The following is a 13,746-nucleotide window of genomic DNA, read 5'->3' as shown; positions in this document are numbered from 1 at the left end:
ATTACATTTGTGTGTGGAAGACATGAAGACAAATGTGTTCCTGACAGCAATCACATTTGGTACTATCCGAGGTTTAAAGTAACCACTGGGTTTTCTGGAACATAATCCCTGGGGTAAGGGAGGGACTACTGCCTCTAAATTAATTGAGATGGCCTATACTCCAAATAAAATATTCACAATAATTAGGTTCATACCAAAATTATTCCTGAAACAGATTTCAAAACAGAAAACTACGAATGTAACATTATATAAATCAGGAAAAAATGTAAAAAATAAAACAAGCTCTAAATGTTAACTGCTAAATTACTGATTTCAAGATTACTTACATTTTGTTTGCTTTCTCTGGAGTTTCAAATTCTTTCCATAAACTATCAACCTCTTGAAGTTTCTTCTCATTTAGAACCTATAATAAAATGTTTAGTTTTCTTTAAATGGTACAGGTTAGGCATACACAGCTGCATTCTTCAAGTACAATTTTACATGTAAAATGAGGGTGGTAGAAGCTATTTCTTTCACTAAGATAATGAACTAGTTTTCCTACCATGTATATATTTTTGGTCAAATTACTAGTTCGAATTGCCCATTTAACAGCTGAATGGAATTCAGATCTAGTCCAGTCAGATGTAGTACAGTGGCTATTCACAGTCTAGGATCTACCTGGCCTCAAGTGATATCCCTGCCCCAGCCTTGGACCATAGCTGGAGCTACAGGTCCTGGGGGGTAGGGCAGGGAACCTACCTTTCTTTTTATTTTTTTGAGATGGAGTCTCACTCTGTAGCCCAGACTGGAGTGCAGTGGAGCAATCCTGGCTCACTGCAACCTTCACCTCCTGGGTTCATGAGATTTTAGGGCCTCAGCCTCCTGAGTAGCTGGGATTATAGCCGTGCACCACTGCACCTGGTTGAGAACCTTTCTTTTAAAAGAGCCATTAATCCCTTTACAATAAAGTACTGTAATAATTAAAAACTTTTATTTGTGCCAGGTGCGGTGGCTCACACCTGTAACCCCAGCACTTTGGGAGGCGGAGGCAGGCAGATCACCTGAGGTCAGGAGTCCGAGACCAGCCTGACGAACATGGAGAAACCCCGTCTCTACAAAAAAAGAAAATACAAAATCAGCTGGGCGTGCTGGCACATGCCTGTAATCCCAGCTACTCGGGAGGCTGAGGGAGGGGAACTGCTTGAACCCAGAGGCGGAGGTTGCAGTGAGCCGAGATTGTGTGACTGCACTCCAGCCTGGACAATAAGAGCAAAAAACTCCATCTCAAACAAACAAACAAAAAAAACCTTTTACTGCTTACTTTCAATAGATATTCATAATTTACTGCTATGATCATCCTAAATGAAAGTATTATGGATTTCTCTAAAACTATCACCAATTGTGAGACACATCTAGATGTGTGAAATTTTTTTAAATGTAGGGTAATCAACAAAATACTCATCAACATTCAGGTATATATTCTCCAAGACTTTGAATGTCTGTGCAATGCATGTTCATGCATACTTTTAGGAATCACATTAAATGTTGTTTTATTTTTGAGGTGGGGTCTAGCTCTGTCACCCAGACTGGAGTGTAGTGGTGCAATCTTGGGTCACTGCAACCCCGGCTCCTGGGATCAAGCGATTCTCCTGCCTCAGCCTCCCGAATAGCTGGGATTGCAGGCGTGCACCACAACACCCAACTAGTTTTTGTATTTTTAGCAGAGACTGTGTTTCGCCAAGTTGGCCAGGCTGGTCTTGAGTTACCGACATCAGACGATCCACCTACCTCAGCTTCCCAAAGAGCTGGGATTACAGGCGTGAGCCACCACACCCAGCCCCCTCGTATTGTTCTGAAGCAAGACCTAGACATTTAATTTTACCTGTTAATATTTCAGTTTGTATCTATAAAATATAAAGACTTGTTTTAAAGCTACTATTATTGTAACAACAATGCTAAAGATTGCGATGGTAATAGTTGCATACTATTTCTACTTAGAAATGGGAATTATTCTATCTTAACTTAAAATGATAAAACTTAAAATGGATTTTTGTATACAAATATTTATCATTACCCTGGCTGAAAAGAAATGATTAAAAATTTGAGACAAATAAAAAAATTTTGAGACAAATGTAAAACAGAAAATGTAGCAATATCTCTTAGTTTCTTATTTAGATTGTCTTTATTAGCAATGTTTTCTTCAAGATGTTGTTGCACAGTTGGGAACACAGTGGTTTTGTCATAGTAATGGTTTTGGCTGTCATAACATAGTCTTTGAAAACCTTTGTGTGCTCATGAATTGCCCTGATTTTATTACATCTCCTTTGTTATTTTAACTTCAGTTTAAGAATGGTGATGGTATATTTTATTTTATTTATTTATTTATTTATTGAGACAGAGTCTCCCTCTGTCGCCCAAGCTGGAGTGCAGTGGCAGGATCTCAGCTCACTGCAAGGTCTGCCTCCCGGGTTCACGTCATTCTCCTGCCTCAGCCTCCCGAGTAGCTGGGACTACAGGCGCCCACACCACGCCTGGCTAATTTTTTGTATTTTTAGTAGAGACGGGGTTTCACCGTGTTAGCCAGGATGGTCTCTATCTCCTGACCTCGTGATCCACCCGCCTTGGCCTCCCAAAGTGCTGGGATTACAGGCATGAGCCACCGCACCAGGCCTACAGTATCTTTTAAATATGGCAATTTTGTTACCCAAATGTTATCTTCAAATATACTTGCTTTTCAGCTAGAAAAAATGTGAATTTTACTCATGAGTCATATCCCCTAGTTGATACATATCCTCTTAAAAATAGTGAACTTCAGTTACGGTTAGCTGCATTCTCTGAACAATTTCAAAAAATTTTAATCAATGTTTTCAGTATAGTCATGAGGCTTGGTGAGCTGTCTTTGGATTCTAAAGCTTCATGATATATAAAGGTAGAACTATTAGTTTATTAATTGTTAATACCAACTCTAGGCTTTGTCGTTGTTTACTGCTTTGTGTGACTAAGTTTTTCTAGTTTGGGTTATTTTTACCAACATATCTAATTCAACCATGTGTGATTAAATTTATACATCAGAACAAATCCCTAAAATCATCTTGTCACACTCATCTAAGTTTTATACAACTTGCAATTTTGTTTCTTTTACTGAAAATACATAAGCAGACTAGAACTGCATGTTAATGTGTAGATGTGCTATATTATGGACTTGATAAATAATGCTTATTAGCAAGGTATAGTTTTATATTTACTAGCCGTGTTGTTTTTCCAGAGACAGGGTCTCGCTTTGTTGTCCAGGCTGCAGTGCAGTGGTGTGGTGCTATGTCACTGCAGCCTCAAACTCCTGGCCTCAAGCGATTCTTCTGCCTCGGCCTCCCAAGTAGCTAGGACTAAAGGCGCACACTGCCACACCTAGCTATTTTAAAAATATTTTTGTAGAGACAGGGGCTTGCTTTATTGCCCAGGCTGATCTCTAACTTCTGGACTCAAGTGATCCTCTTGCCTTGGTTTTTCAAAGTGCTGGGAGTACAGGCAGGAACCATGGTGCCTGACCCAGCTGGTTTTTAAATAAAAATATATGCATAATATCTGTGCATACTATATTTCACCAAATTTAATATGCTATTTTTTTTTTTGAGACAGAGTCTTGCTCTGTTGGCTAGGCTGGAGCACAGTGGCATGATCTCGGCTCACGACAACCTCCACTTCCCTGGTTCAAGCAATTCTCCTGCCTCAGCCTCCCAAGTAGCTGGGATTACAGGCACACGCTGCCATGCCTGGCTAACTTATTTATTTATTTATTTTGTATTTGAGTAAAGACAGGGTTTCACCCTGTTGCCCAGGCTGGTCTCCAACTCCTGAGGTCTGGCAATCTTCCCGCCTCAGCCTCCCAAAGTGCTGGGATTACAGGCGTGAGCCACCGCACCCGGCTTATGCTATTCTTTTACACTCCCAATTGACCTGTCATCAATTTTAAGACATCCGAATTTTAGGGATGTTAAATATGGGGGTTGTGCATTTCAGGATTAATCCCATCCTATCCAATACTTTGGCAGTTGACACAGAATATTGGTGAGGCTGTATGGAATTAATAATTTTAATCACTTTTTTTTTTTGAGACAGTGTCTTGCCCTGTCACCCAGGCTGGAGTGCAGAGGCGCAGTCTTCTCACCGCAACCTCCACCTCCCTGGTTCAAGCGATTCTCCCGCCTCAGCTGGGACTACAGATGCGTGCCACCATGCCTGGCTAATTTTTGTATTTTTAGTAGAGACGGGGTTTCACTATGTTGGCCAGGCTGGTCTCAAACTCCTGATCTCATGATCTGCCCACCTCAGCCTTCCAAAGTATTGGGATTACAGGTATGAGCCACCATGCACAGCTCCTAATTTTCACTTTTACTTGATTGCTTGAGACTTTATGTGGTTTTCGTTTTGTTTTGTTTTTTTTTTTGAGATGAGGTCTCACTCTATTGCCCAGGCTAAAGTGCAGAGGCCCAATCACGGCTCACTGCAGCCATGATCTCCCTCCCACCTCAGCCTCCTGCAGTAGCTGGCACTACAGGCAAGCACCACTGTGCCCAGCTAATTTTTTTCCCACCATGTTGCCCAGGCTGGTCTGCAACTCCTGGGCTCAAACAATCCTCTTGCCTCACCTCCCAAAGTGTTAGGGTGACAGGCATGAGCCACTGCACCCAACCTCTATATTTGTAAATACATGATGCTAACTTTTACTTCCCCAGACAATATGAGCAAGTAATGTTTTATGAAACTTGTTTGAATACAGGATAAAACTGATAATTAGTTTAAAATGTGCACGGCTCAAAAAGAAACAAATCCATACACGCAACAAGAGTGAAAAAGCTCTTGGGTTAGCTTCAGAAGCACTAGACTAAGTGAAAAAAGCCAAACACAAAAGACTAAATACTACTCCACTTACATGAAACTTCTAGAAAAAATTACGCAAAGAAAGCTGATCAGTGGTTGTCTAGAGCAGGACTAACTTGAAAATGGGCATAACTTTTTGCAACAAAGGCGAGTTATAGGCCGGGCGCGGTGGCTCAAGCCTGTAATCCCAGCACTTTGGGAGGCCGAGACGGGCGGATCACGAGGTCAGGAGATCGAGACCATCCTGGCTAACACAGTGAAACCCCGTCTCTACTAAAAATACAAAAAAAAAAATTAGCCGGGCGTGGTGGCGGCGCCTGTAGTCCCAGCTACTCGGGAGGCTGAGGCAGGAGAATGGCGGGAACCCGGGAGGCGGAGCTTGCAGTGAGCCGAGATCGCGCCACTGCACTCCAGCCTGGGTGACAGAGCGAGACTCCGCCTCAAAAAAAAAAAAAAAAAAAAAAAAAGGCGAGTTATACAGTATGTAAAGTACCCCTAATAAAGTTAGAAAAAATATATTGCTCAGTGCCTAGGTTTTATACAGACATTTGGTATATAAACCAAAAATCTTTCTCCAAACCTTGAGAAAACGAAGTGACACAAAATGCTATGCTACACAGCTACACTGTACCATATAACCATTAAAATTCAAATAAGTTAAAATGCACTGCCTCAGTCCTATCAGTTATATCTCATGTGAAATAGTTATATGTACTAATGGCTACCACATGAGGAGCAGCCGAAGAAAGTCTGGTATGAGCAAGACTAACATCTTATGCTGTGTGCCACGTTACACAAGGACACAGGTGTAAATTTTTTTTTTTTTTTTGAGATGGAGTCTTGCCTTGTCGCCCAGGCTGCAGTGCAGTGATGCGACCTCAGCTCACTGCAACCTCTGCCTCCCAGGTTCAACTGATTCTCCTGCCTCACCCTTCTGAGTAGCTGGGATTACAGGTGTGAGCCACAGCACTCGGCCACAGGTTGAATTTTTATAATATCCTAGAATTAATCACAAAAGTTGCTTTACACAATGTCTTTATATTAATATATATACATATATATAACCCTGTTAATGAACAATAAAGTTTTGAAGTGTTTTCCTTTCGAATCGCTCTAAATACGGAAGTGGGCAGAACACTGTACCTCATGCCTGTAATCCCAGCACCTTGAGGCCAGGAGTTTGAGACCAGCCTAGGCAACATAGGGAGACTCTGTCTCTAAAAAAAAAAATAATAATAATTTTAGGCGGACCATTGATAAGCCAATTCCTTCCTACCATGGGAGACAACCAGTGCACTGTGCACAGTTGCTCCTCTTAACATCCGGTTCAGAACAGCATATTGTATCAATTAACGGTGAAATTCGTCGACAGACACTGACAGACCACATTGGCTAAGAGAATTTGGAGCTATGCAGAACTCTACATGAGATTTTAGATAAGATTCCAAAAAGCTGGAGAAAAGTAAAATTGATATGTTTCGTAGCTCTAAAGGGGACTAAGTAACTTAAAATCCTTAAAACTACTAACACTGCAATTACAGATAACTCCAATTAAGGTAAAAACAAGCAAAACTGCCTTTTCGGTTTTAATGATTTTATTGGTTTTCTTAAAAATAAGTATTTGACGTATCAAATGCAAACTGCGTATTTTCAAATGTCAGAAGTGAAACATGGAGAACTCCGCACCCATCTAGACCTTCTGCATCCACACCACAAATGGTTTTTTTTTGGTTCACAGCTAAAATTGTATTGCATTTATTTTTATCTAGCGTTTTTTGCTTTCTACCAACACATATATACGTAGAATATACATAAAACTTTATTTTTCATTGCTATATTCGCAGAGCTCAGAAGAGTGCACGGCACAAAAGGCACTCAATCTCACTCATTCTTACTGACATCTCAACAGCATCTTGCGATACGAATGTCTTACCGTTCAACCATTTCAGTGCTGACGAACTTGTCAAACTCTGCCCATGAAAACAACCAAATCTCAAATTGACATCACCAGCCCAGATTGTTTCCCCTAAGCTTCGAATTTGAAATACTGAACTGCCCGATCTACACAACTGCATTATCAGGTCTAATAAACATTGCAAGCTTTGCACAGCCCAAACCGGAAATCTTTCGTCCTTTCCCCGCAAGAAACTTTCTTAACATCTTATTTAAACCAAAACTCCAAATTCAATCTATCAGCCAATCCTTTCTGTTCTACCTTCAAAATTTCTATCGATATTTGTTTATCTCCATACCAGGCAATTTCATCTTGTCTAAATGAATGCAAAAGTATTCTTGCCGCCTTTCTCACCTCCTCGAGTCTAATCTCCACATAGCAGAGTAACCGTATTAAGACCAATTAGCAGGTCATTCCTTTGCTTAAATCCTTTCGATCGGCAGAGCACGGTGGCTCACGCCTGTAATCCCAGCACTTTGGAGGCCGAGGCAGTTGGATCACTTGGTCAGGAGTTCAAGACCAGCCTAGCCAACATGGTGAAACCCTGTCTCTACTAAAAGACAAACAAACAAACAAACAAACAAAGCAACTAGCCAGGCGTGGTGGTGGATGCCTGTAATCCCAGCTACTCGGGAGGCTAAGGCAGGAGAATGGCTTGAACCCGGGAGACGGAGGTTGCTGTGAGCCAAGATTGCGCCACTGCACTCCAGCATGGGCAACAAGAGCGAAACTCCATCTCAAAAAACAAAACAAAACAACAACAAAAAAAACCTTTCGATCATTCCTCAAAACATCTAGAAGAAAATCCGAATTTCCTATAACTATACTGTTAAATTCTAACACGCCTCCTGCCCACCTCTTCAACGGAGGAAATAAAATCCTTTAACGCAGAACGGGTCTCCCCAAACGGCGGGGCCACGTGTTACCCGTAACAGGGCTCTCAGATGTAAAGGCCTTCTCCCTCCTCCCAGAGCCCGGGCCATAACAGGCACCCACGCTACCCTGAGTAGTTCTGTGCTTAAGTCTTTCCCTCTCCTCGTCTGTCCAGCACCCGCCTTCCCCCTTTAACGGCTCGCTCTCCCACCTACCTTAAAGATGGCGTAGCCCACAGACGTTTCAAACAGCACCAACATGGTGAGGCCGGGTCAGGGCGCCGCACGGCCCACCACGAGCTGTGGACTCAGTTCAAAAACACCGACTACACGGTCCCAAAAAGTCCCCTAAGCCGCGGCGGGCAAAGCACAAACGTGCTAGCCGTCCCGCAGAGAATCAGAACACGTTCCCTAAGCCCTCCACGCTGTACTGGGACTAGGACGCAAGAACGCGCTTCTCCTTCTCTAAGGATTCTGGGATAGCGACGTCACTTCCGACAGAAGACTGCCGCAGAGATTGCCGTCACTTCCAGAATGTTCCCGCCACACGGGGCTGGGTCGGGAGGAGAAAGTTTGTATCGTGGGATCTAAGGACTGAACGGAGACTTTGCGCCTTTTTTTCTTTTTTCTTTTCTTTTTGAGACGGAGTCTCGCTGTGTTGCACAGGCTGGAGTGCAGTGGTGTGATCTCGGCTTACTGCACCCTCCGCCTCCCGGGTTCAAGCAATTTTCCTGCCTCAGCCTCCGGAGTAGCTGCGACTAGAGTCACGCACTACCATGCCCAGCTAATTTTTGTATTTTTAGTAGAGACAGGGTTTTCAGCATGTTGGCCAGAATAGTCTCGATCTCTTGACCTCCTAATACGCCCACCTCGGCCTCCCAAAGTGCTGGAATTACAAGTGTGACCCACCGCGCCCAGCCTTTTTTTTTTTTTTCTGTTTTGAGACAGCCTTGCTGTCGCCCAAGCTGGAGTGCAGTGCCACCATCACGACTCACTGCAACCTCGAACTCCCAGGCTCAAGCGGTCCTCTCACCTCAACCTCTCGAGCAGCTGGGACTACAGGCCTGTGCCACCACACCCAGCTAATTTTTTGTAGAGACAGGGTTTCGCTATGTTGCCCAGTTTGGTCTCGGACTCCTGACCTAAAGCAATCCTCCCACCTCGGCCTCCCAAAGTGCTGGGTTGCAGGCGTGAGCCACCCCCAGAGATTTAAAGGGGAAAAATTTCACATTATTATTTTGTTAACCCTCTATGAATTATATGTTTACTTTGAGAGAAGCGTGGAGCTGTCTCGGTGCCTGTCTGTCTCAGGCATCTAGAATTTGAAATGCCAGCTACTGCCCTTAGACTTTATCTCCTTTCAAGCCCTTCCTTGAGGCGAAGGCCTCAGAATGACACCATTACTGTCACTATATTTGTGAGCATTCCTGGCCATTCTGTCTGGCCAAATTAATTATTAGCACAGTTTTCTCTCAATGTCTCCCATGTTTGCTGCATTTGTTAAAATGACCCAAGGGTGTGAATTTAGACTTTTTTCTTTTTTTTTTTTTTTTTTTTTTTTTTTGAGATGGAGTTTCACTCTTGCTGCCCAGGCTGGAGTGCAATGGCACGATCTCGCTTCACTGCAACCTCCGCCTCCCGGGTTCAAGCGATTCTCCTGCCTCAGCCTCCTGAGTAGTTGGGATTACAGGTATGCGCCACCTTGCCTGGCTAATTTTGTATTTTTAGTAGAGATAGGGTTTCTCCAGGTTAGTCAGGCTGGTCTCAAACTCCCGACCTCAGGTGATCCGCCCGCCTTGGCCTCCTGAAGTGCTGGGATTATGGGCATGAGCCACCGTGCGCGGCTGAATTTAAACTGTCTTCTTGGCATAGTGTTACTTGCTTTTCTGGAGGCTTTTCAGTCTCAGGGACTGGGATTAAATACCCTAGTTATTTCACAAGTCTGTCTTCCAACAGGAGTAAAATTTCCTCACTCACTTCCCAGGCCCTATATGCAGATTGCTCCTAATCATTAAATTGCAACCTGCTTGGAGAATTGCTTGAACCCGGGAGGTGGAGGGTGCAGTGAGCCAAGGTGGCACCACTGCACTCCAGGCTAGGTGACACAGCCAGAGTCCGCCTACAAAAACAAAAAGTTGCAACCTGCTCAAGATTGTGGAACATTAAATAGGTAGCAACTCTGCAACCTGAGATCAAGAGGAAAGAAAATCCTGGGTTGAATAACAGAAAGTCACAGGACAGAGGAATCTAGGGTGAATTATTATTTTTTTTTTTTTTGAGATGGAGTCTCACTCTGTCACTCAGGCTGGAGCGCGGTGTCGCGATCTCAGCTCACTGAAGCCTCCGCCTCTTGGGCTCAAGCGATTTTTCTGCTTCAGCCTCCCCAGTAGCGGGGATTACAGGCACACACCACTGTGCCCGGCTAATTTTTGTATTTTTAGTAGAGATGGGGTTTCCCCATGTTGACCAGGCTGGTCTTGAACACTTGACCTCCGGTGATCTGCCTGCCTCAGCCCCCCAAAGTGCTTGCTGGGATTACAGGCGTGAGCTACCATGCCCTGCCTAGGGTGAATTCAAGAGCATAATTGGCCGAGTGCATGGTTCACACCTACTATGATCCTGCCATTGCATTCCAGCCTGGACTACTAAGCAAGACCCTATCTCAAAAAAAAAACAAAAACAAAACGCAGCATGGTTGATTGTAGTTATAGCTATAATCCAGTGTGGTCAGGGAGACAAGAGAGATGAAAATTACCTAATTGGGAGAAGGGTATGTGTCAGTGGACGAGATAGAAACACCATGTCTGTTTATAGTGTTATTTAACAGCACAGTATTTTTCTGTCTAGTCTCCTTAGCAGAAGTGACATCTGCTAGAGAATTGAGTATACTTTACATGTATTTGTGTCTGTATAGCATGTTATGATGTGCTACTGATGAAATAGAATCTCATTAGTTCTTAAAAATTTAATGAATGAATGTCTGCAGGAAGTAAAATTCTTTTCTTTTTTTTTTTTTTTTTTTTTTTGAGACAGAGTCTCGCTCTGTCGCCCAGGCTGGAGTGCAGTGGCGGGATCTCGGCTCACTGCAAGCTCCGCCTCCCGGGTTCACGCCATTCTCCTGCCTCAGCCTCCCGAGTAGCTGGGACTACAGGCGCCCACAACCGCGCCCGGCTAATTTTTTGTATTTTTAGTAGAGACGGGGTTTCACCGTGGTCTCGATCTCCTGACCTTGTGATCCGCCCGCCTCGGCCTCCCAAAGTGCTGGGATTACAGGCGTGAGCCACCGCGCCCGGCCGTAAAATTCTTTTCTTTACATTTAAAGCCTTAAATCCTTTTCCCAAAAAGAAATGAAACCACTTATTCAATGAGAAATCTCTTTACCATGGTATCTCCTATAGTTTGTCCTTGCACATTACCATTTACATAGTCATCTCCATATGATGCTTTAATCAGGAGTTCAGAGCTGACTCTGATTTTGAGTTTGTAACTTGGCCAAATAAAGTAGAGATTTTTTCTTGCAAGGGAGAGGTAAGAGTCTTAGTACTTTGTTAAAGTACTGAGTCAAGGGGAGATAGCACAAAGAAATATAAAAAGGAGAATATAGGAGAGTACAGATGATAGAAGGGCTTACAATTTTTTTTTTTTTTTTGAGACAGAGTTTCGCTCTTGTTGCCCAGGCTGGAGTGCAATGGCATGATCTCAGCTCACTGCAACCTCTGCCTCCTGGGTTCGAGTGATTCTCCTGTCTTAGCCTCCTGAGTAGCTGGGATTACAGACATGTGCCATCACACCCAGTTAATTTTGTATTTTTAGTAGAGATGGGGTTTCTCCATGTTGGTCAGGCTGGTCTTGAACTCCCAGGCTCAGGTGATCTGCCCCCCTTGGCCTCCCAAAGTGCTGGGATTACAGTCGTGAGCAACTGCGCCCAGCCAGGGGCTTATAGTTTTACTGGTGGTTAACATGGTGAAATGACAAGGATGAGAAACATGGTTCGTGTGTCCTCTCTGTACACCCCACCTCCACCCCTGTTCCAACTAGAATATAAACTCTATAAAAGTTTGTTGCAAAATCTGCAAGTACTAGGCTAGTATCTGGCACATAGTAGAGATTCCATAAACATGACTAATAAGTAAGTAAATGAATAAATGGAATGAGTGAATAGTGGGATAATTTCAAGGTGCTGGTAGAGCCTCCAGGGACTTTTAGAAACCTATTAAGATTAGCAAAAGATATCATTTTGCTCAGACACCTTCCACGTGCCTGGTAACAAGAAGGGGATGTTCTGGATGGTGAACATTTTTTTTTTTTTTTTTTTGAGATGTAGTCTCACTCTGTTGTCCAGGCTGGAGTGCAGTGGCGCGATCTTGGCTCACTGCAAGCTCCACCTCGGATTCACGCCATTCTCCCACCTCAGCCTCCCGAGGAGCTGGGACTACAGGCGCCCGCCACCACGCCCAGCTAATTTTTTGTATTTTCAGTAGAAACGGGGTTTCACCGTGTTAGGTAGGAGGGTCTCTATCTCCTGACCTCATGATCTGCCCACCTCAGCCTCCCAAAGTGCTGGGATTACAGGTATGAGCCACCGCACCAGGCCTTGTGAACATCTTTTATATATTCAACAGATATTTGAGTGTCTACTCTGTGCCAGGCATTCTTGTTTTTTTTTTTTTTTGGGGGGGGGGGTGAAGTCTCACACTGTCGCCCAGGCTGGAGTGCAATGGTGGGATCTCGGCTCACTGCAACCTCCACCTCCCAGGTTCAGGAATTCTCCTGCCTCAGCCTCTTGAGTAGCTGGGACTATACAGGCGCGCACTACCACGCCCAGCTAATTTTGGCATTTTTAGTAGAGACAGGGTTTTGCCATGTTGGTCAGGCTAGTCTTGAACTCCTGACCTTGTGATCCGCCAACTTTGGCCTCCCAAAGTGTTGGGATTACAGACATGAGCCACCGCACCTCGCCTGTGCCAGGCATTCTTACAGGCACTAAGGACACAGCAGTGAAAGAAATATGTAAAAATCTCTATACTTATTATTACTCTTATTTTCCTTCTCAGAGAAGTTAAGTAATGCAAGATCATATAATCTTCCTCATAGTTTCCTTTAGGACTACCCAGAAGATGGACATGGAAATTGTTTCTATCATACAATCACTGACCTGCCACGTACAGTGCTATATTTTCTTTCTTTCTTTTTTTTTTTTTCTTTTTTTTTTTTGAGACAGAGTCTTGCTGTGTCATGCAATGGTGCGATCTCAGTTCACTGCAACCTCCACCTCCCGGGTTCAAGCGATTCTGCCGCCTCACCCTCCAGAATAGCTGGGATTTCAGGCACCCGCCATTATGCCTGGCTAATTTTTGTATTTTTGTAGAGACAAGGTTTCTGCATGTTGGCCAGGCTGGTTTTGAACTCCTGACCTCAGGTGATCGCCCACCTCAGCCTCCCAAAGTGCTGGGAGCTGGGATTACAGGCGGGAGCCACCGCGCAGGGTCTACAGCGCTGTATTTTCTTGCTGTGGTGTCTGCTGGTATTGCAGACCTCTACTGTGTTGACTGCTCCCACTTTGTTGAACAGGTGCTGCCCACAGGATTGCCTACCTTCTCTATATCGCTACCTTCATGGGTTGATGTCCCTTTCCAGCCAACAGGGAATCAGCTTTTGTGCCTTCTAATTTGTTCTTTCAGAGTTATTGGCCTCTTGTGTCACATGTCTTTCTTTTTGCCAGAGTCCTTTTTTTCCCAGAGATCATAGGTGCTTGGAGAAATCAGGCTACTAGGATAATATATTGGGAGATGGCCAGAAATAGCCTCAAACCTCTGATCATCTGTTCTAACAGCTATCCTTTTGGTTTGGTCTGGCTCATGCAACTAGATGTGTGATGGTTTTCTCTTATGACGCTGTTGTCTTTTTGGGCAGTCCAGCATTTTCTGAGGACTTCTTGCCATCAAATCAGTACTAGTAGGAACCTCAATGTCTTTCCCTCACTTTACCCTGTGGGCCCTATGCAAATCAAGGATATCTGTTTCAATTGAGTTTCTAGTTCAGTTTAAAAGTTTCCTGAACATG

At 43.9% G+C, this 13,746-nt stretch overlaps 1 protein-coding gene across 1 annotated transcript in view; it reads right to left on the bottom strand.

The window, feature by feature from the left end:
- NOP58 (NOP58 ribonucleoprotein) overlaps positions 1 to 8,170 on the bottom strand; it is a 36,069-nt gene extending 27,899 nt beyond the window's left edge. The window contains exons 1-2 of the mRNA XM_025404927.1: positions 7,900 to 8,170; positions 327 to 403 (exon numbers count right to left, since the gene is read on the bottom strand). Of these exons, the coding sequence (XP_025260712.1) occupies positions 327 to 403; positions 7,900 to 7,944 (122 nt within the window). The 5' untranslated portion in view covers positions 7,945 to 8,170. The remainder of the gene's footprint in view (positions 1 to 326; positions 404 to 7,899) is intronic.
- Between the last annotated feature and the right edge of the window lie 5,576 nt (positions 8,171 to 13,746).

Source organism: Theropithecus gelada, chromosome 12, assembly GCF_003255815.1.
Source record: "Theropithecus gelada isolate Dixy chromosome 12, Tgel_1.0, whole genome shotgun sequence".
Taxonomy (NCBI): Eukaryota; Metazoa; Chordata; class Mammalia; order Primates; family Cercopithecidae; genus Theropithecus; species Theropithecus gelada.
This window is presented reverse-complemented; position numbering and strand designations above follow the sequence as displayed.